Source organism: Gadus macrocephalus, chromosome 4 (genome assembly GCF_031168955.1).
Source record: "Gadus macrocephalus chromosome 4, ASM3116895v1".
Taxonomy (NCBI): Eukaryota; Metazoa; Chordata; class Actinopteri; order Gadiformes; family Gadidae; genus Gadus; species Gadus macrocephalus.
In genome coordinates, this window is record NC_082385.1 from 6,906,977 (window position 1) to 6,926,895 (window position 19,919).

Below are 19,919 nucleotides of genomic sequence, written 5' to 3' on the forward strand. Positions count from 1 at the left end.
TCCCATTTTTAAGCGCTGGTGTTTCGCAAGTCAATACGGTCCCGTACTAGGGATGTTGCTCACGACTCATTTGCTTAGCATTGCCATAACGAAACGTTGCTTGCGGTATAAAGCTTGCTTAGTCAAGAGTCTTGTGTCACAAAACTGTCAGTATGACGTCAAAGTCGTAAAGTTAGGTTTGCAGAGTTTAAAGCTAGGCCCCGTTTCTTTGATGAAGAGTACCCAACGACCACATCGAGTCCGCCGGATGGAAGCTGGACGTACCGGTAGTGGTTCCACGTGGAGGATGAGGAAGTGCAGGGACATGGAGAGGCAGATGGCTCCCAGCAGCCACACGTTCTCCCAGGGAGGCATGCGCATCAGGGACTGGTTCTCAGACACGCTGGAAGCAGAACACAACCGCCACTCAAATAACAAGGAACGAGTGGTTCTCTCTTAAAAGGCCTTTTAAAAACGATTGAATGGCAGGCACAGCACTGGTCAAGGAGTTTGGTGCTTTGTCTTTTTTTTTTTTGCTGACCTGTTGAGAGCGTTGCACATCTCGATGGTGACCAACACCGACAGGGCCATCGTCATGGGATACGGAGACTCAAACACCTCACAGCTCACGCCCTCGAACTCGGGGTTGTCGGCTCCGCACTGCAGGAAGTGGCTCTGTGGGGAGGCGGGGTTTAGAGTCGCAGAGTACACACAAGAGTATGCAATAGAAAATAATTAATTATCTTTATTGTCGTTGCACATAGTACAGCAAGGAAAAATGATATCTTCCAGATGGTGCGATTCACAAAGAATATTTTAAATGTACATGAAAACGAATACAAAAAAAACGTATGCATGTAAAAATGTATGCCCATGAGTACACGCATAGTGGTGGACGGTAAGACAGCTTTCTGAGTGCGAGCGGCCGGTCGTGGCCGCTACGTACCAACTGGTAGAAGGTAATCCGGGGCCCGTCCTCCGCAGCGACGAACCACCAGGCAGCGGCGCCGACTGTGCCAGCGCCAACGTAACCTGGAGGGGCAGAGTCGGTTAGATATCATACCACAGGTGCATCGCACGGGGAGCCCTTTAGAACAGGGTCTGATGAGCAGGAGGCCACCGCGAGCTGTGCTCGGGTCAACACGCAGCATCACTCCATTTAATTGACCCGTAAAATCGTTTATAGTCACGATTAAAGTCTACGATTTTGCCCACCAAGATTCCCACCAACAAATCCCTTAGGTTTGCCCTTTGTGCTTTTACATAATTATCAGTTGATATATCATATTTGAACTTTTTTCAAACATAAAAATGAAAATAATCTCACTCTCACTTTAAAACCCATCAGTACCAAACTATTAATGAATCAGATACATCATCCCACTGCGGACATCACTGGTCAACAAAGGCACACAGAACAACGAAAGCAACAAAAGCACTGCACTATTTATTGATCCAACTGAGATGGCTACTAGTTGGATTTTAATGGCATTGCAGCAAATACTTCTCACTATACCCACCCACAAACAGACAAACGGTGCAACCGTAACCCCTTTGACAATGACCACCAACTCCCCACTCACATCCGATGGCGAGGTATCTGAAGAACAGCCACCCGGAGATGAGGGGCTCGCGGGCATTGCGCGGGGGCTTGCTCATGATGTCCAGGTCGGGGGGGTTGAAGCCCAGGGCGGTGGCGGGCAGGCCGTCCGTCACCAGGTTGACCCAGAGCAGCTGGACCGGGATGAGAGCCTCGGGGAAGCCAAGGGCCGCGGTCAGGAAGATGCTGTGAAGGCATGGCACACGCACCGTTACACACACACACACACACACACACACACACGCTGTGTAAAAAAACGGATCACACTCCAGACTACCCCCAAAATATCAGAACACAGACGTCTTCCAACTTAACTGTAAATGTTTACCAGCAATTTACTACGCTGGTAAAATCCTGGTTGCATGGATCCAAAGTGACTTCAATGACGTAACAGAGCAGGTTGATTTCAGTTCATCTTGATCAAGGAAGCCGACAGTTATGCTTGGGACAATGGGGATTGGACCCAGGACGTTTGGGCTGGGGGTCGGACACCTTGACCAACAGACTATTCTATGCCCCGCTGTTCAGGTGGAATCAAATCAAGGTGGAGCAGCGAAAGCGGGTGAGAGAGTACTGACCAGACCACCTCGCCCACGTTGGAGGAGATGAGGTATCTGATGAACTGCTTCATGTTGTTGTAGATGGCGCGCCCCTCCTCCACGGCCGCCACGATGGTGGAGAAGTTGTCGTCGGCCAGCACCATCTCCGAGGCCGACTTGGCCACGGCCGTGCCGGAGCCCATGGCGATGCCGATCTCCGCCTTCTTGAGTGCCGGCGCGTCGTTCACGCCGTCGCCCGTCTGGAGAGAGAAGAGCATTAGAGTGAGCAGAGCTTTAATGTACACTAGGGTTCTACAGTGTTTATTAAGATCATCAGTCTGGAGAGAGAAGAGCATTAGAGTGAGCAGAGCTTTAATGTACACTAGGGTTCTACAGTGTTTATTTAGATCATCAGTCTGGAGAGAGAAGAGCATTAGAGTGAGCAGAGCTTTAATGTACACTAGGGTTCTACAGTGTTTATTAAGATCATCAGTCTGGAGAGAGAAGAGCATTAGAGTGAGCAGAGCTTTAATGTACACTAGGGTTCTACAGTGTTTATTAAGATCATCAGTCTGGAGAGAGAAGAGCATTAGAGTGAGCAGAGCTTTAATGTACACTAGGGTTCTACAGTGTTTATTAAGATCATCAGTCTGGAGAGAGAAGAGCATTAGAGTGAGCAGAGCTTTAATGTACACTAGGGTTCTACAGTGTTTATTAAGATCATCAGTTTAAGAATGAGTATGATAGATGGATGATAAAAATGTGTCTCCCTCATATCTATAACAGGGGTTCCCAACCATGGAGTCGGGACCGCATTTGGGCTCCCCTGATATTCATATAGGATCGCAGGAGATGGCTGGCAGAGGCTATCGATTTTTTAGACATTAAAAATAAAAATCTCATAGACGTCCTCTATACAAGAACTGACTGCATAAGCCGCGAGCAAACCTGTACTAATCACCTAGTGTGTAGTAGAGTGAGAAGTTCAGATCACAAGGACATTGATATTACCGGTAGATGTTGATTGGGTAAAGACTATTTGAGTTGAAGCACATGCACAAAAAAAGGTTAAATTTGGGATCACAAACATTTTCAGAACTGGAAACGGGGTCACGGGCCCAAAAAGCATAGGAACAGCTGATCCATAAAATCGAATGCCATCTTTTCATAAGTTCACAGTATCTGCACAACATCCACGTGTACTTCCACCAACGCGTCTCAGTGCCTACCATGGCGGTGATCTCATCGTAGGACTGCAGGATCTCGATGATCTTGGACTTGTGGGAGGGCTCCACCCGGGCGAAGCAGCGAGCCTTCACCACCGCCTCGCGCTGCTGCGCGGGCGTGAGGTCGTCGAACTCGCGGCCGGTGTAGGCCATGCTGGAGACGTCGTCGTCCTCGCTGAAGATGCCCACGCGTCTGCAGATGGCCACGGCGGTCCCTGTGGAGGCCCAGGTATGGTTAGGAAAAACTGAACGAGAGGGGGCGGCCGCGAGGGGTTTGGGACGGGTCGGACGGCAGGACTGTACGCACCCTTGTTGTCTCCGGTGATCATGATGACTCTGATGCCCGCCAGGCTACACAGTTTAATGGAAGCAGCCACCTCTGCTCTAGGGGGGTCCAGCATGCCCACACAGCCCACAAACGTCAGGTCGGTCTGGGGGAAGAGAGAGCATGTATAGGCATGAGGGGTGGGCCCAGTAACACTTTATGGGCCTGGTCCAAGTTGGTGGGTGAGATTTTTTCCAAGAGAATGAATGGACTAGTGTACCACACGCTTGGGAGTAAAAATGTAAACTTCTATTTCAATAGATTTGTTTGTGTGTGAAAACTTGCTGTGCTACAGTGTCCCACCGCGTCTCAGCTAGATGGACCTAGGCAGCAGCTGCCACTAACGCACTCCAATCAAAAAATATAGCATAGCGTAGGGAATACTCTGTTTGCTCTAACGTTGGAACAGACGATCGATAGTACTTTGAGTAAAATCGGTTCGCTGTGGAAAGGTTGGGACTAAGATTTTTTTTTTTGCAAAGCAATGGCGAGGGGAGGAGGACACAGATGGAAACGCTTTTCAGAATTTTTGAGATTATAAATCAGCCCAAATCAAATGCTGATCCACTTTTTATCCAAGCTTATGATCACTGGCCTTCACCAATGCATTCGTCTGTTAACGGGAATGACACAATCCGCCCTAATCAGAGTTTGCAATTACAGACCCCCAAAACCCAAGGAAGTCAGAAGCGGTTCACATAAACAAGCGTGTTCTCCCACCTCGTAGTCGACGAAGCGGTTGCAGTCCTCCAGCGCCATGGCCTCCTTCCTGCCCGGGTTGTCGCGGGTGGCCAGCGCCAGGCAGCGCAGGGTGTCCCGGCCGGTGCCGTACTCCCGGATCACAGACAGCACCTTCTCCTTGATGGCGGCGGTCAGGGGAACCTTGCTGCTGCCAACGCGGATGTGGGTGCACCGGTCGATCACGCCCTCTGGAGCTCCCTAGAGATGGTCAGCAGGAAGGGGTCGGATCAGAAACACAAAAGGCGCAGAGTCAGATGTGCGCCAGATTACAGATGACTTTTAATCGATATAACAGCTAAAGACTTCTTTCCGACTCTTTTGAGGAATGTTCAGATAAACAGTCGCACCAAGCCGATTTGTACAGAACTAATACAAAACAGAGCAGTGCAGTATTGTTGAATTAGGCGATACATTCTCACACAAAACATAATTAAACATGAATCGATATAAACCAAAATGTGAAGATGGAGCGATACATTTCTAGATAATGGATATGTCGACTCTAATGATTCATGATTGACTGCTCATATCTTACCTTGATAAACATCTTGCCGATGGAGGCCCTGGCTTTGTTCGGGGTGCAGTACACAGACATGGACTTCCTGTCTCTGGAGAACTCTAGGGTGAACTCTTTCTTCATCAGCTGCTTGAACACCTGGAGGAGAGTCATTACAAGAGCAGTTAGAAATGGGCTTTTATAGAGCTACCAAAGAACTCTTGGGAATCGACCACCTTATTTAGCTTAATAAGTAGAATTTAAAGCAAGCTTAAGCTTATACAGAGTTACAGGTGTTGGTTCTATACACAGAGTTACAGGTGTTGGTTCTATACACAGAGTTACAGGTGTTGGTTCTATACACAGAGTTACAGGTGTTGGTTCTATACACAGAGTTACAGGTGTTGGTTCTATACACAGAGTTACAGGTGTTGGTTCTATACACAGAGTTACAGGTGTTGGTTCTATACACAGAGTTACAGGTGTTGGTTCTATACACAGTTACAGGTGTTGGTCCTCTCTAGCGTTGCAGGTGTTTGCTCTATTTACAGAGGTGCAGGTGTTGCTCCTCTATAGAGTTACAGGTGTTGGTCCTCTATAGAGTTACAGGTGTTGGTCCTCTAGAGAGTTACAGGTGTTGGTCCTCTAGAGAGTTACAGGTGTTGGTCCTCTAGAGAGTTACAGGTGTCGGTTCTATATAGAGTTACAGGTGTTGGTTCTATATAGAGTTACAGGTGTTGGTTCTATATAGAGTTACAGATGTTTGCTCTACTTACAGAGTTACAGGCATTGGCTCTCTCAATCTTTGTCAGGCCCTTGAGCTCCGTGTCAAACACGTTCATCTTCTCCACCAAGCAGGTGAGGGCTGTCTCCGTGGCCTCTCCCACCTTCTCAAACACACCCTTGGCCTGGAGACAAACACAACATAGACAATATCACATCATGTCCCCCTTGGCTCGAACACCAAAACATCTTTTTATGTAATTGGTTAAGCAAAAATGTAATAAAAAGGGTTTTAATCCTTTATTAATATTCAGCGATGAGAAACTGACCTCGTTGAAGTCCAGCGATGAGTCGTTGCACAGTGCGCAGATAGAAGCCAGCTCCACCAGAGCGTCGTACTGGGAACACTGGACTTGTTTACCATCATGGAACCTAGACAGCCAGCACATGTTAGAAAGCCGGTCCACTTCTTACTGTAAAAACACATTGTGGGATGTACACCAAGAAGTATAGATTGTAGGTGGATACTTACACTTGTCCTTCGGGGGCGTATGTGGAGCCGGTCACAGTGAACTCTTTGAGAGCGCAACCATCCCCCTCTACTTTGTCCATGATGAACATCTAGTGAGATTGAGAGAGAGCGTTTTGTTATGTCAGGACATTTATTTAGGTAATCCCACACTATGAGGAGACTGATGGGGCCCAGGTAGGTTGTGTCCCCAGCACTCAGATGGAAAGGTTGAGACACGGCAGGTTGATGCAGTCTACAGCCACAAGGTAGCAGCAGAGCATTGTGCGGCGCAGGCAGGACGTCAACAGAATAACAATACAGAGCGCCGAGGCTGAAACTCAACAGACACTGAGCACCCGGGTGGGCAGGCCCAATAAATGTCATCTGGAACAAAAACACACAGAGCACGTATCCAAAATAAGGCCAACGACCGAGACAGGGCAGTCTTATAGGCTAGTGAGGGAGTGCTTATTGGATGTACATTCATCTGTACCGTCACGATTGCTCTGTGAGCAGGTTGTGAATCCAAAATAAATATTTGAGCTTTTAAAGCACTATATATGAACATGTTACAGTGTGCTATGCTATAACAATAGCTTGCATGTGTGTAATAAGCAGTGGTCAACCATGATTGCAATGACAGGACAGCATATGCAGCGCAATATGAACATGGAAGGAATGGAAAAAGAGATAGATACTACAGCGTGGGCATAAGACCAGTATAAAAAGGGAACACACACACAGTGGGCTGTAAGGGATAACCCCCCACACACACACACACACACACACACACACACACACACACACACACACACACACACACACACACACACACACACACACACACACACACACACACACACACACACACACACACACACACACACACACACACACACACACACACACACACACACACACCTAGCAGTGGGCTGCAATGAATAGAGAGTGGTAGAACAGGAGGGGATAAGACGCGGTACACATCTAAAATACAAGCTGCTGGACCTCAACCTGCCCTTTAAAATCCCTGACACACACACTCACTACCCTGAGACCCCATCGTACCGATGAGACAAAGGGGGTGTGGTTGGAATTGTTAAAGATTATGCAGCATTTAAAAAAATGAGTGCATGTTGAACCAGCAGAGTGGAACATGTGAATCTACTCTGATCTGAGCCACTCGCAGCACTGAGACACATTGTTACCAAGGAAGGCTCGCTGTGCCTTCAGGTGTAACTCGTTTCTAAAAGACTACATCCTAATAGGGCATACTGAGTGTAAGGAGAGGGAGGGACGCACGCACGCACCAAGAGAAATAATAAATCTCAAACCTCAAGGTCAGTTATGCAACCACTGCTGGTATTGCTGCAAGTGACTGACTGCTGCATACTGATCAGCAGTGTTTCAGAGATGAGGTGGAGGGAATGTATTCAGAAATACTGAAATAACCACTTTGAAGCTTAGTATAATCGCCACATTTCCGGGACCTGTATCAGGGTTTTTTTTTCGACATTGGCCCAAACGGAAAAAAGGCAAGCGATGCGCAACGGGTAATATACAGTGAACGAGGTCTTTTATCACTCTTCAATGTTTAAATGAAAGAGGGACAGGATTGCTCCCAGTCTGAGGTTATTAATGGCTTCATTTATAGCCTTTGTTATCAGGGAAACAGCATTTTGTCAATTTCCATTTATGGACCCTAATTCATTTTTAACCTTTCCGGCCAATAGGGAATAGCTAGAATATAATTTCTTGCGATAAAGAATTATACCATGGGGACATTTGACTGTCATTATAGAACTGTAGCCAATATGTTGTTGTTTTTTGATCGATACAATCCCGATTTTAGAGGGGGGAAATTAACAAAGTAAATTATGTTATGCATTATTAACAGATTATCTATCGATTTAACTATGAAAGATAGCCTCAGAAGACCAATCTTGCCTTGATTCCGTTGAAAGCCTATCTCCCCAGAAAAATATTGATAGGATCAATCAGTGCTTTGGGGGGGGACTTCAACTTAATGACAAACACTGAGTGCCAGGGTTGACCAAATAAAAGAACGGCAGGGCCTTTGGAAAGTGTAGCACTTTAAGCATAAATTAAAAAGGTTTTAGCCGAAATAGACTGCATAACGACGTTGAGGACGAACATAAAACTGAACAGAAGGCTTCTCAGATTAAAATACGTCTTATGCTTCAAATGGTTTCAGCAAGAGCGAAGAAAGCAAGAGCGTCACTATGATTGCGTGAACAGTTTAACAACGCAAGACCTCAGTCGTATTTGGAGATCGATTACTGCCCTGCCTTTATGCCAGCCTCCATCAACAGTTTTTGAACGTTATGCTCTGCTCCAAGCTTCACTAATACTGAGAGGGTATGCTTCTGCCAGGGCTGTGCTGAGCTCTGCGTCTGGGGAGCAGTTTATGTTCTTGGCTGCATCCAAGACCCTACTCCGAGAATTATAATGGTGCCACAGCTTGTGGCACACTTCACAGACACGATCGGTCATTATCATGTCCATGCCATACGTGCTAGCTTAAAAAAAAATTTTACCACCGAGTTGCCATGGGGATAACACCTCTCGCACCAACACCCTTGAACCCCCAGCCTAAAAAGATTTCTTTGCATCATCTCATAGAAAATTAAGGCGGGGGGCGCTTCCATTTAAACATCAATCTCCAGGCCATATATACGTTACATCTGCGCAGGATAATTAATTGAGTCAAGGCAACATTACACCACACATCCAATCCAATCAAACAACCTGAGACCTTAGTGCCATGTGGTTTTCCAATCTAATTTAAATTAGGCTGGCATACAAACTAACAGCTTTCACTATCCTTTATTAGCCGTTAAACGTCAATGGTGCCTGGGGATAAAGCCCTGGTGTCAGCGAAAGGCTGTCAGGCTTGCTTTATCGCTCAGCGAAAAGTTAAGACTCTTAACTGATTGTTCTCCAGCTGCAGCGGCGCAGCCAACAGTTGCTCCTTCTGATGCACAGCATTTGAGAGACTAATCAATCACATGAAGTGTTTGGAATCTGCATTAGAGGAAAATGCCAATACCACCCTTTTTGTGAAGACGTTTAAATTATGTTTTGGAAAATCCCCCCCAAGCTAATTTATCTTTCATTGCAGATCATCTATTCATGCCAATTTATGAGATTGGTCTGACTGAGTAAGGGTCTGGGGAAATGCCGTCAAATGGACGATAAAGTGAAACACAAATGCTGTGAGTCAGGCCATTTACCTCTTGGTACGGAGTAGACTACCAACTGGGAATTAGACGATGTGAGAATCGCACCACAGAAGGGCACGTCAAGACCTCTGCCACCGCTCAACAGAAAAGGGCCATCATTATTTGAAAATAACAAGGTTGTTAAAAGTAACTCTTAAAGCTGTCCACTGCTAAATGGACGAAAAATAAAAAAACAGGACAAGCGTTTTGGATTGGAACACACGAGAAATTTCAGATCTCACAATGTTCAACACGGTCCCTTTCTGCCTGCTTTCCCTCCGCTCTCCTCTAGACCCGTCCTTCTCTTACCCTGCAGACAGACATCTGGTTGGTGGTGAGGGTGCCCGTCTTGTCGGAGCAGATGACCGAGGTGCAGCCCAGGGTCTCCACGGAGGGCAGGGACCTGACGATGGCGTTCTTCTTGGCCATGCGGCGGGTGCCCAGGGCCAGGCAGGTGGTGATGACGGCAGGCAGACCTGGACGGAGACCGCCAGAGAAACCAGGGCTGTGAGACAAGCAGGGCTGACTCGTTCTGGGAGAGTGGGAGATATGCCCTTGTTCCAACAAATTCTCATTGGTCGGACGATCACTGAGTGTTCTTAATGAGTAAAGGGTTTCTTCATCCATTAGTTACAAGGGGCTGGAGGACTTTTGCAGAGCGATGTATTAAAGGGTGAAAAAAATAAAATGATTAAATATAATATATTTTACTCAATAAATGCTATGATTTCATAGGATATAAGAGAAAGTCAAACCCTCCGGTTTCTAACCTTTGAATTCGCCCAATCTAAGGAAGACCGCTAGCCGGAACTTACTGAACATTTACTCGGGTCCAAACTAACGGACACCTTGGCAAAGACATCGTCGGTGTAGCAACATATTTTAAAAGGGACGACGAAAACACAAAAGTATAACACCTCAAAACGCTGGAAAAGGCTCTGGGTTTGAACGCATCAGAAATGCCATCTTGGAGCGCAACGCCATCCGTTGCAAACCATAATATTAAAAACACAGAACGAGACTCCAGACCTATTCCTCAGATGTGGTGGCTTACCCTCTGGGATGGCCGCTACGGCCAGAGCCACTGCGATCTTGAAGTAGTAGACGGCGCCGCGGATCCAGGAGCCTCCGTGGACCGGGTCGTTGAAGTGCCCGATGTTGATCATCCACACCGCGATGCAGATCAGCGAGATGACCTGGAAGAGGAAATGTATATGTTATGACAGCGCTTTATTATTACAAATGGTCTCTCGCCATTGGCTACCATACATATAGTTTATAGGGACAGCGAAAGGGGAGGGACTTAAGATCGCTGCCGATTAAATATTTGTATTCTATTTTTAGTCTACTGACTAAATAAATTGATAATTAATAATCCATTGCCATTACAGTGGAGTGGTCTGAAAAGTAAGAAATCATCTTTGTTGAATAAAATAGCAAAAGGTATGGGAAAGATTTCGACATGTTAGATTCAACCTTTTTAAATCAAAAGGTCACCTTGGAGAGCTGCTCCCCGAACTCGTCCAGCTTCTGCTGCAGAGGCGTGCGCTCCTGCTCCGTGGCCGCCATCTCGTCACGGATCTTGCCAATCTCTGTGTTGACACCCGTCGCTACGACAACGCCGATGGCCTTTCCGGCGGAGATGTTGGTGCCCTGCGGAGGAGAGAGTAGCCGAGAGATATAAGAACCGTTTTTTTTTTTTTCATCAGTTTTGCCAAGACACTTTAGAACCTGTTGAATTCTGAGGTCAGGCACACACACAAATGTCAGAAGTTACACAAGTCATATTTATCACTGTCACATACGCTTTCACAAAGATGTGATGTTTTACAGTGCAAGGCCTCTTACGTGTTGTATTTAAGGCAAATTAAGACTTAATTATATAAATTCAAGCCCAGTAGATAGAGATGATCTGGAGGGCTTGTTGTTGAAGGAGATTGGGACACTGCCAGACAGAGAGGGAAGAACGAATGGGCGGCGAAAGAGGAGATGGAGGATGGTTAACCCAGTCCAGTGTTGGCGCTGAGGGGACTCACCGAGAAGAGCATGTTCTTTTTGTCCTGGTTTACCGCACGGGGGTCCGGCACTGGGTCCGTGTGTTTGATGACGGACACGGACTCTCCTGCAGGGAGTAGTAAGAAATAAGACTTGGGCAGGAAGAAAACGGGGAGACATGGTATAATTGTCTCACAAAGCCATGTCCCTGCCGTGCAATCTCCGCGCTCTGCACAACGTTCAGACCATCGATTTGCTTGGAATTGTGCAGAGCAAATCGTTTCGCCCAAAATGTGTCTATAAACATGCCGTTTATAGACAATTATTTTGGGAATCGCTCGGGCTCATCTTCCATGAAAGCAGGTGAGTAGCCAGTTACTTTCCCATAAAGCAGAATGAATAAGCCGAGCCTTGCTAATAGATACTCTCGTAGTTCCAAGTCATGGGATGTGTTCATGAATCATGACTAGTGTATGCTTACAATTGTTTGTGCAAACCGAAAAAAGAAAAACGCAAAGAAAACACAGGGTGTGTGTGTGCGTATGTGACAGCCAGTAGCAGCAGCAGGCTTTGGGGGAAGAGAGAGTGTGAGAGACGCGGCGTGTGTCATAACCCGTGCAAGGAACACACTGCTCCAACGGGATAACAGAGACAGCCTCAGACTATACGATATGGCCATGAAAGGGAAGAAGAAAGGAAAACACTAAAATACCAATTAAGGCGGTGCAGAAGATTTTCATAAACCTCCTGTGGCAACATCGCTGCCACCAACAGCCAACCCATCCCTGCATCCATCTTGTATTCAACAGTCCGTCTTCTCATCTCTGCTTTCATCGGCCTCCATACTTTTTCTTATCGGTAATGATGACCACAGAGTGCAACAGGTAGGGCTAGGCGATTCCGACTAAAAATTTAATCTAAAGATTTAAAAAAAAAAAAGCTAAATAAATAACACACATCTCCCACTCTGCTGCTTGCCTCAGTTTAAAGGCACCCAGTGCAACTTTATGTAAACATTCAATGCAAAATAAACATTCAATTTCTAGTCTTTTTTACACGTAGTAAGTTTCAATAACTCCATACCATTACATATCGACATTCAAGGAGCAAAGATGAGACGTCGTTGTGTGGTGAGAACTGATAGAAAATCGTAAACAACAACAATCGCCGGTGGGGAGAAGCCATTTTTCCATTGACTGGAAGCCTGCTTTATTTATTGTAGGTTACAAAAAATAAAGAAAATGGCGGCATTGTTGTTATCGATTTTGTATCAGTTCTCACCACACAACGACGTCTCATCTTTGCTGCTTAAATGTCGGTATGTAATGGTATGGAGTTATTGAAACTTACTACGTGTAAAAAAGACTAGAAATTGAATGTTTATTTTTAAGCCTCGAAAGTTGCACTGGGTGCCTTTAAGATGCTGGAATAAATGTGTTGTGCTGCTGCTTTTGGTTGCCACAGACTTTAAGCAAACTCAGTGAAATCCACCCCCTGGCCCAGTGCGATCTACAGGGCCCGCCCGACAGACCTGTAGCGTGAAGAAGGGGAGGAAGTGGTTACCTGTGAGAATGGACTGATCCACACGCAGTGTGGTGGACTTGATAGACGATATCCGGATATCTGCGGGCACTTTGTCACCAACTGTTAACCAAGAGAAAAATACAAATGAGAAATCTTTTTTTTTTGTCATTCAAGTGCAACATAAAGAACAAGAGACATTTCCTCTTGAGGGGCTAAACAATATAATACGCAGTGAGGAATAAATTTAAAATACGGGGAGATGTGCAGCCAGGCCGTCACAGTGTAAACAGCAACTGTTGAGCATAGTTTTTGACACGCAGGCAAGTAAATCGCCCGTGCACACACAAACACAACAGCAGGCATGGCAGCGGCAACACCGGCGTTGTGGGGACAGCTCATGCTTCTTGCGAGTAATAAAATAATCAAACTATCCGTTACAGCGCGGCTCGATGTGAGCAATGGATAAAACAATATTAATGTTCCACTGGACCCGGAGTGGACGGAAATAGATGGGCGCTCATTCTTTCCACTAACAGAAAGGCCGGGGGTAAATCACAGTAAAACGAATTCTCAATGTAAACAGCGCCTCGATTTCCATACATGCGTTTGCACATCCCGGGACGGACACAGACAAGGGGGCCTATTCAAGCCAGGGACGTTTGTTAGCTTTGTTTGAGAGTTGCAGAGCAGCTCTGGGGCATGCCAGGATGGACAGTGGAGGTGATAACCCGTCAGAGGACAATTCCTTTCATGTTATGCTTTCATAGGCTAAAGGTTCCTCATCAGACATATCAGCTACCAGGCATAATCAAACCGATAAGGAGGGTAAGCTTGTTGTCATTATCGGATAATATCCCAAAAAAAAATATTTTTATGCTAAGAAAGTCAATACTATCTCAACTTATTAACACGAACAAGACGTGAATTTATTCTTCCGACAGCACTTGCATGATTTCGATGCTAGCAGGTAAAGTAGGGTGCACTCAGTGATCTCTGCCCAATTTTGTTAATCTAGAGACGCAATCTTTTTTTCCCCATTGACCAACAGATTCAAAGAGTAGGTCTAATTTCTTTCAATCAATATCTTCTTTGGTACACTACTTTTTCTGATACATACCATGAGTCAACAAATGTCGCAGTTTCCTCTTAATTAATTACCAGAAACAAACAGTGAAGCGGTTCAAAAGATGTGCCAGAGTAGAATGTAAGCTTCTGCTCACAGCATCACGCAGCTTTTAAAAGCAATAATAAAACCATCAGCCAGGGAGCTCAGGCAAGAGCCCTCTCCACAGAGGATAGAGTGGTGACCTGCATGTAAACCAAACCCTAGGCCCCTGCAATGACCCACACACACACACACACACACACACACACACAGGGGTTGCATTAGAGGAGAAGCGAGAACAAGGGATTAGAGAAGACCTGCAGAACACAAGTCCAAAAATGGGAAAACTATTTTGATCAGTTGTAATGCATGCGCAGCAAGAGAGTGGGGGGGGCAGGGCTTTTCAAATGGAGGTTCTGAGGCCAGGAAACCACTTCCATTCCCGAGGGTGTTAAATGGCTGATATATACCCCTTACGATTCTTCTCATTGAGAATTCTCAAACAGATTAGAAAACACTGCCTGAAGTTTCAGTACACTATTTGTGAGAACCATTCCTTCTTGCCATTTCAGATGGATGGTGCGTCTACCGTTTCGTGGTACAGGGGCTCTCGACTGTGTGATTTATGTAAAGGCAAAAAGTAGGTTTCATTCTATCAAACAGGAACGAAATCCGACCTCACACACAAACACTGCCTCCTCCAAATTAGACTGTCAGAGTGAAGAAGAAAATTTTGAAAACATGCCAACATCTCCCTCATTCTGTGGGCTCTTACAGCAAGTCAATTGAAATGTTATATTAAACTCTATGAAATAATATACCACCTGACCTGGAGCGGGCTTTGGATGCTCAGATACTGCACTGGCATCCACTGATGAGGAACAACTTTGAGCGCGAAATGGTTGTTGCCAAGGAACAGATTTTAATGTACTGGACATCACTGTCTCCCACTGGCTTTCGAAGGTGGCTCAACGAAACGGTCACATTCAATCATTTGAAGAAAATACCATTCTTCCACCAGCTGTATTCATCAACATGTGTTCAATTCACAGACTATATTAAAGAGAACTGCCTTAATTGACGCATGCGTATTGTACGTAAAAGTGGATTTATTTAATTTGAGACTCTAAACCTACTACACTTTCATCGACATTACTGGCTTCATATCGTAGCCCTGGGTTTAGTTTCAGATGTAATCAGACGCTGTGCTATGGATGGACCTACATAACCACAGGGCTGCCTAATGATAATGAACTACGTGGTATTCACTTTAAAGCAAGACATTGATTGTGTTCGAGCTTTAGTCAGTCTTTACCAAGTAGTATCCAAAACTGATTATTTCACTTGTAAAATAATCTCACAGCTGCTAACTTGTTTTTGTTAGCCAGATTACACGTTAAAGTCCTTATAATTGTGGAGATATACTCCATTTACAATTGGGTAGGTTATTTTCAGCAAAACCCTGAGAAAGAGGCCTAGTGATGAAAAGGTTAATACCAAATATGGGCGTTTTCTAGCTTGGGCGCTATCAAAAACAACGTCATTAACAAACTTCCATCATACTAGATATACAGTCTGCAGACCGTACAAGCTTTAGAGCCACGGGAGTGCTTATATAAACTAGTTATATATTCTCTGCCATGACAATTAACCCACAAAAAAGCTCAAGTAATAGGCCCAAGAGTAACAGTGGATTACATTCCCAATATAACCAAGAGTTCAGAAAGGGGGTCAAGGCGTAGCCTAACCTAAATTTACTGACAATGAGAGCATGAGTTCTACATGCAATACACATACATTGTCATGAAAGAGTACCAAACACTTTGTCATACCAAAACACAAAACAGAACTTGATGTTTGCTAGCATGTGACAAAGTGGGAAAACAAAGATTGGGATTGAGTCTCATAACAAAAGCTTCATTGTGTAAAGAACTTCTCACTCAAAACTGATGGTTTTCAGACAAATCCCCCATATTCACAAACAATGGTAAATTATGCTCCTTCCAAACACACCAGGAAAGACCAACCAGCTTAAAAAAGGTAATCACTCTATTTTACAAGAACAGACTTTTTAGCTGACAATGAAAATGACAACTAAATTAGCCATTTAGGCCCAATGTGGCAGTATCATCATCCAAACAGGATTAACAACAAAAGGATGCGCAACCTCGTGGATTTCCCCATTAATGTACAATGTTTTATTATTGTATAGTATGTATGAACTCGAATCTTTGAACAATTAAGGAACAAGGTCTTTAATGGTTGAATCGTTGTTGGAAAAAGTGTCTTTCTAGAAGCTTTCTATAGGGAGGATGAGGGTGCAAAATGTCTCAGCATTGCGTGGCTTTTAGGAGGAAAGGCCTATAAATTACACCTTTCTCCTGGTGTGGACTCAGTTTTCCTGTATGTAATTTTCTGCGTTACGTTTTGCTTTCAATAAATGTCCCTATTGTTTGCTTGATAACCCCTTTATGAAATGGCTGTGGCACTATCCAATGATTTTCTGTTTGAAGTAGAGCACATTCTAGACCGTGAGTCTACAAGGATACACAATGTCAGGAAGAAAAACGTCTAGTTCTGTAACCGACTTCTATTTTTAGTTTCCCTAGCAATGACTTACGACTATTTGACTAATAGCCAACATCCCTAATTCTAATGACGCATGGTTTAAAAGCTTTGTGGTCTGATTCTACTACATGAAATGTCACATTGTCGGTTAAAAGAACAGCGGACTTCTGAAAACTATCGAACGTTCCTAGGGCTCCCTTGCTACCACATAGGCATCTGTTAACATAGCAACCATGACATGGACAACCACTTCAATACCGCTGCTCACCCTATTGTGTTCATTTGCATTTCCTCAACATTTAACCCATCCTGACGGCAATCGTTGGTTACATCCACAGACCATTCACTGGGCCGTTTTATCTTATCCTTGGAGCGTTCACCAATTGCCGTGAATCACATTTGTTTCACCAGTCTGTTTTTGCAATTACTGTCTGTGCGGGCCGTGATTGGTCGTGCCTGCATGTCGATCAAGACCTCTTCCTGACAGGTAGGCATACTTGACAGTTAATCAACACTGTGTTCCAGACTTGCCGTTAGGAAAGGCTGCCTCAGAGAAAACCATTGCAACAACCATAGACACCTGACACAATGGGAACCACTGATACACTTCAGCACATTTTAACAAACGAGAACCACACATCCAGGAGGTTACAGTGACACGACAAGTGCATGAACACATTTTTGAAAAAACAAACTTCAGAGAGCGGTTTATTTTATGACCATGCTACCACATAGGCCTACAGCTTCCTGGGTCCTTTTCACACAGACTGCAGCACTCAAGGGACTCTCCTGCTGTTCTCATGAAAAGGAAGTTCATCGGAGCAACCTCCAGCTTACACAAATAGACATCACACTTTGTGTGCATGTTTTCATTTGATTTTGGTTAGAAACAGTGGTAACCCCTATGGGTTTCCCATGGAAGACTGTGGGGCTCCGTGAAGTAAAAAATGTGTAAAGTCAAAGTGAGCGATGCAGTTAATGAGTGATTGTCCGAGGCTTAAAACAAGAGACAGGGACAAGAGGAAGGGACCGGCAACAGAGATAAAACACAGATGGATAACTTGGTTGAGGACAGAAGACAGACTTATCAGACACTCTTTAAACACATGGGAAAAGAGTGGCCATCTGGAGGACAAATTAATTATCATTCCAAATCTGTGGCCTTTCTAAATGGTACTTCCTGCCTTTCTATTCCCCCAGGCGACAAAGTGAACGTTGACAACCTCTGAGAAGATAAATCCACCAACCAGGCGGTGTTGGAGCCAAGATGGTAAAAAAAAAAAAAAAACTGGATGTGGCTATAAATATATATATTTAATGGCTGGCCCCAAATGTTAAAATACCCAAGTTATGCTTTATTAGTTTTGTGGCGAGATACTTTTTAAATACTTCGATACCACTTTGACAGACAGCTTCCATTCGATCGTCAAGGTTGACTGAGCGGTTGACAAAGAAATCTGCAGTGTGGAAAGACTAAAAACGTACTGGAGGTAATACTATTTATTACAACTGTTCTAGGGTTCTCCCAAGGATTTCTTAAGGGGAAAGATAACCGGTAAAAACTATTTGTAGCCAGGCATTAATGCTATGCAATTTGAAAAAGAATGACATGAATGGGATTTGCTTAACTCTCGTGGTTAGTGAACACACTTAGTTCTTCCAAGCAAGGTGTTTGCAAGACTGCGTGTGTGGAGCCAATTCAACAAAGAAACACACAATATATAAATACATCCATTTGAATATTGAAATTTGGAAAGATGGTCTCAGTCAATAATACCTGTTATAAGAGAGTCTACTTCAAATAAAAGCACATTCTCCATTTAGAGTTTGGTTCCTGCAAATTCTGTAACATATTTTTTTCCCAATCATTTACTTCACAGGAATTCAGTCCAATGGCCCAAATAAGGTCGCTGTATATCAACCTAAAATGATAGCTTACCGTTATGGATGCACATTTTAAATGGCTTGAAGCCTTTTAAGCAGGCATGAACATTGTGCAATATAAAGCTTAAAAAACAGCCTCATCCAAATGATTATGCATTGTCATTTTAGTTTGTTATAGGCCACCTTATATGGTGTTCTCCCTGGAAAGTGTTTTGGGGCAGCATGTTAGTCAGGGAGTTCTCTAGTTTCAACTACTGAAAGGGTAAACGTACTGGGATCTCTTTCTTCCAGGAATAGGCTTCTCAGAGTACCATGTGCCTTTGTCTGCTGTAGTAGAAGACCTACGTATTCAGATTCAGAAAACTTTACGGCCCACTAACAGGGTGACAGATAACAGTCTTTGACGTCACATTTAAAAAAAAAGGTGCCTGCCACATAAATCCATATTAACGATTATTTTTATTTTTACACCTTGAACTGTGACGTCAAGTGCGATCAGATAACAATGCAAACTGCATTCGACCAAGTGTCAAGCTCCTCCCATGAAAAAAAAAGGGTAGTTTATTTTCTTTTACTGACTGTCAACATCATTAAATGGATATGACTATCCGTTATACTTGCATAACCTGGTTTTGTCAGGCCACTGCGGCCTACTTACAGATGTAGGTCTGGAATTATCTACAGAAAACACCTTAATAAATGCAGGTGAGTTTTTTCAGCAGTGGGTCGGCAACACAGCCAAAAATAGACCATGAATGATATGAGGGAACAAACGCATTCAAAAAAACAGTTCTTTAAGTACTTAAGGAGGCTATCTCGGAAAGGAGCGCCCAGCTCTGACTCAGCCAAAGCTGTGTTTGAAAAATACTAGACCCAATACAAACATTCAGGAGTGGTTGCCAGACTGGCACCCAGGGATTAAGCCTGCCTGGGACCCGCATGCATCAGAGAAGTCCCGATATTAAACTGGCTTGCCTTCAACAGGAACCACGAAAAATAGGTTCCCTTGGTTGGCAAGTATTAAGGACAAAATGGTTGACAGCAAACCAAATCTGGCTACCTACATTTAACCCTTCAACACATAATACTACATCTAGAGTTTAACCATTTCTGGAAAATAAAACAAAAAAGAATTCATGCTCAACCACCACAAATGTATCCCAGAGGCTTGCTATGACACAAGCCACTTTGAACGTTAGCAATGCCGTCATACATCATCAAGACTCTTACTCTCAGCTGACCTGTGCTCCACCGGGCTATGAGTTCAGGTGATCAAGCAGCAACAGAGTTCAGGGGATAACGCAAAAATGTTTTTTTATTTACAGATGCAAAAGATTATATTTTAGGGGATAAGTAAGACCGTACATCAATGTTAAGGTTTTGGCCACCCTTAACATGGTACAAGGCCTCCGATAGTCAAGATAATATACCACACAGCAACAATTCCCATTGGTCTAAAAGCAC

At 44.4% G+C, this 19,919-nt stretch overlaps 1 protein-coding gene across 3 annotated transcripts in view; it reads right to left on the reverse strand.

Moving 5' to 3' along the window:
- atp2a2b (ATPase sarcoplasmic/endoplasmic reticulum Ca2+ transporting 2b) overlaps nt 1–19,919 on the reverse strand; it is a 28,820-nt gene that overhangs the window by 3,557 nt on the left and 5,344 nt on the right. For all 3 annotated transcript variants that reach the window (XM_060049742.1, XM_060049741.1, XM_060049740.1), the window contains exons 5-21: nt 12,938–13,018; nt 11,416–11,501; nt 10,877–11,032; nt 10,434–10,575; nt 9,689–9,855; nt 6,162–6,250; nt 5,959–6,061; nt 5,683–5,814; nt 4,946–5,065; nt 4,390–4,608; nt 3,652–3,775; nt 3,348–3,559; nt 2,158–2,378; nt 1,563–1,765; nt 926–1,011; nt 521–654; nt 265–382 (exon numbers count right to left, since the gene is read on the reverse strand). In XM_060049742.1, the coding sequence (XP_059905725.1) occupies nt 265–382; nt 521–654; nt 926–1,011; nt 1,563–1,765; nt 2,158–2,378; nt 3,348–3,559; nt 3,652–3,775; nt 4,390–4,608; nt 4,946–5,065; nt 5,683–5,814; nt 5,959–6,061; nt 6,162–6,250; nt 9,689–9,855; nt 10,434–10,575; nt 10,877–11,032; nt 11,416–11,501; nt 12,938–13,018 (2,393 nt within the window). The remainder of the gene's footprint in view (nt 1–264; nt 383–520; nt 655–925; nt 1,012–1,562; nt 1,766–2,157; nt 2,379–3,347; nt 3,560–3,651; nt 3,776–4,389; nt 4,609–4,945; nt 5,066–5,682; nt 5,815–5,958; nt 6,062–6,161; nt 6,251–9,688; nt 9,856–10,433; nt 10,576–10,876; nt 11,033–11,415; nt 11,502–12,937; nt 13,019–19,919) is intronic.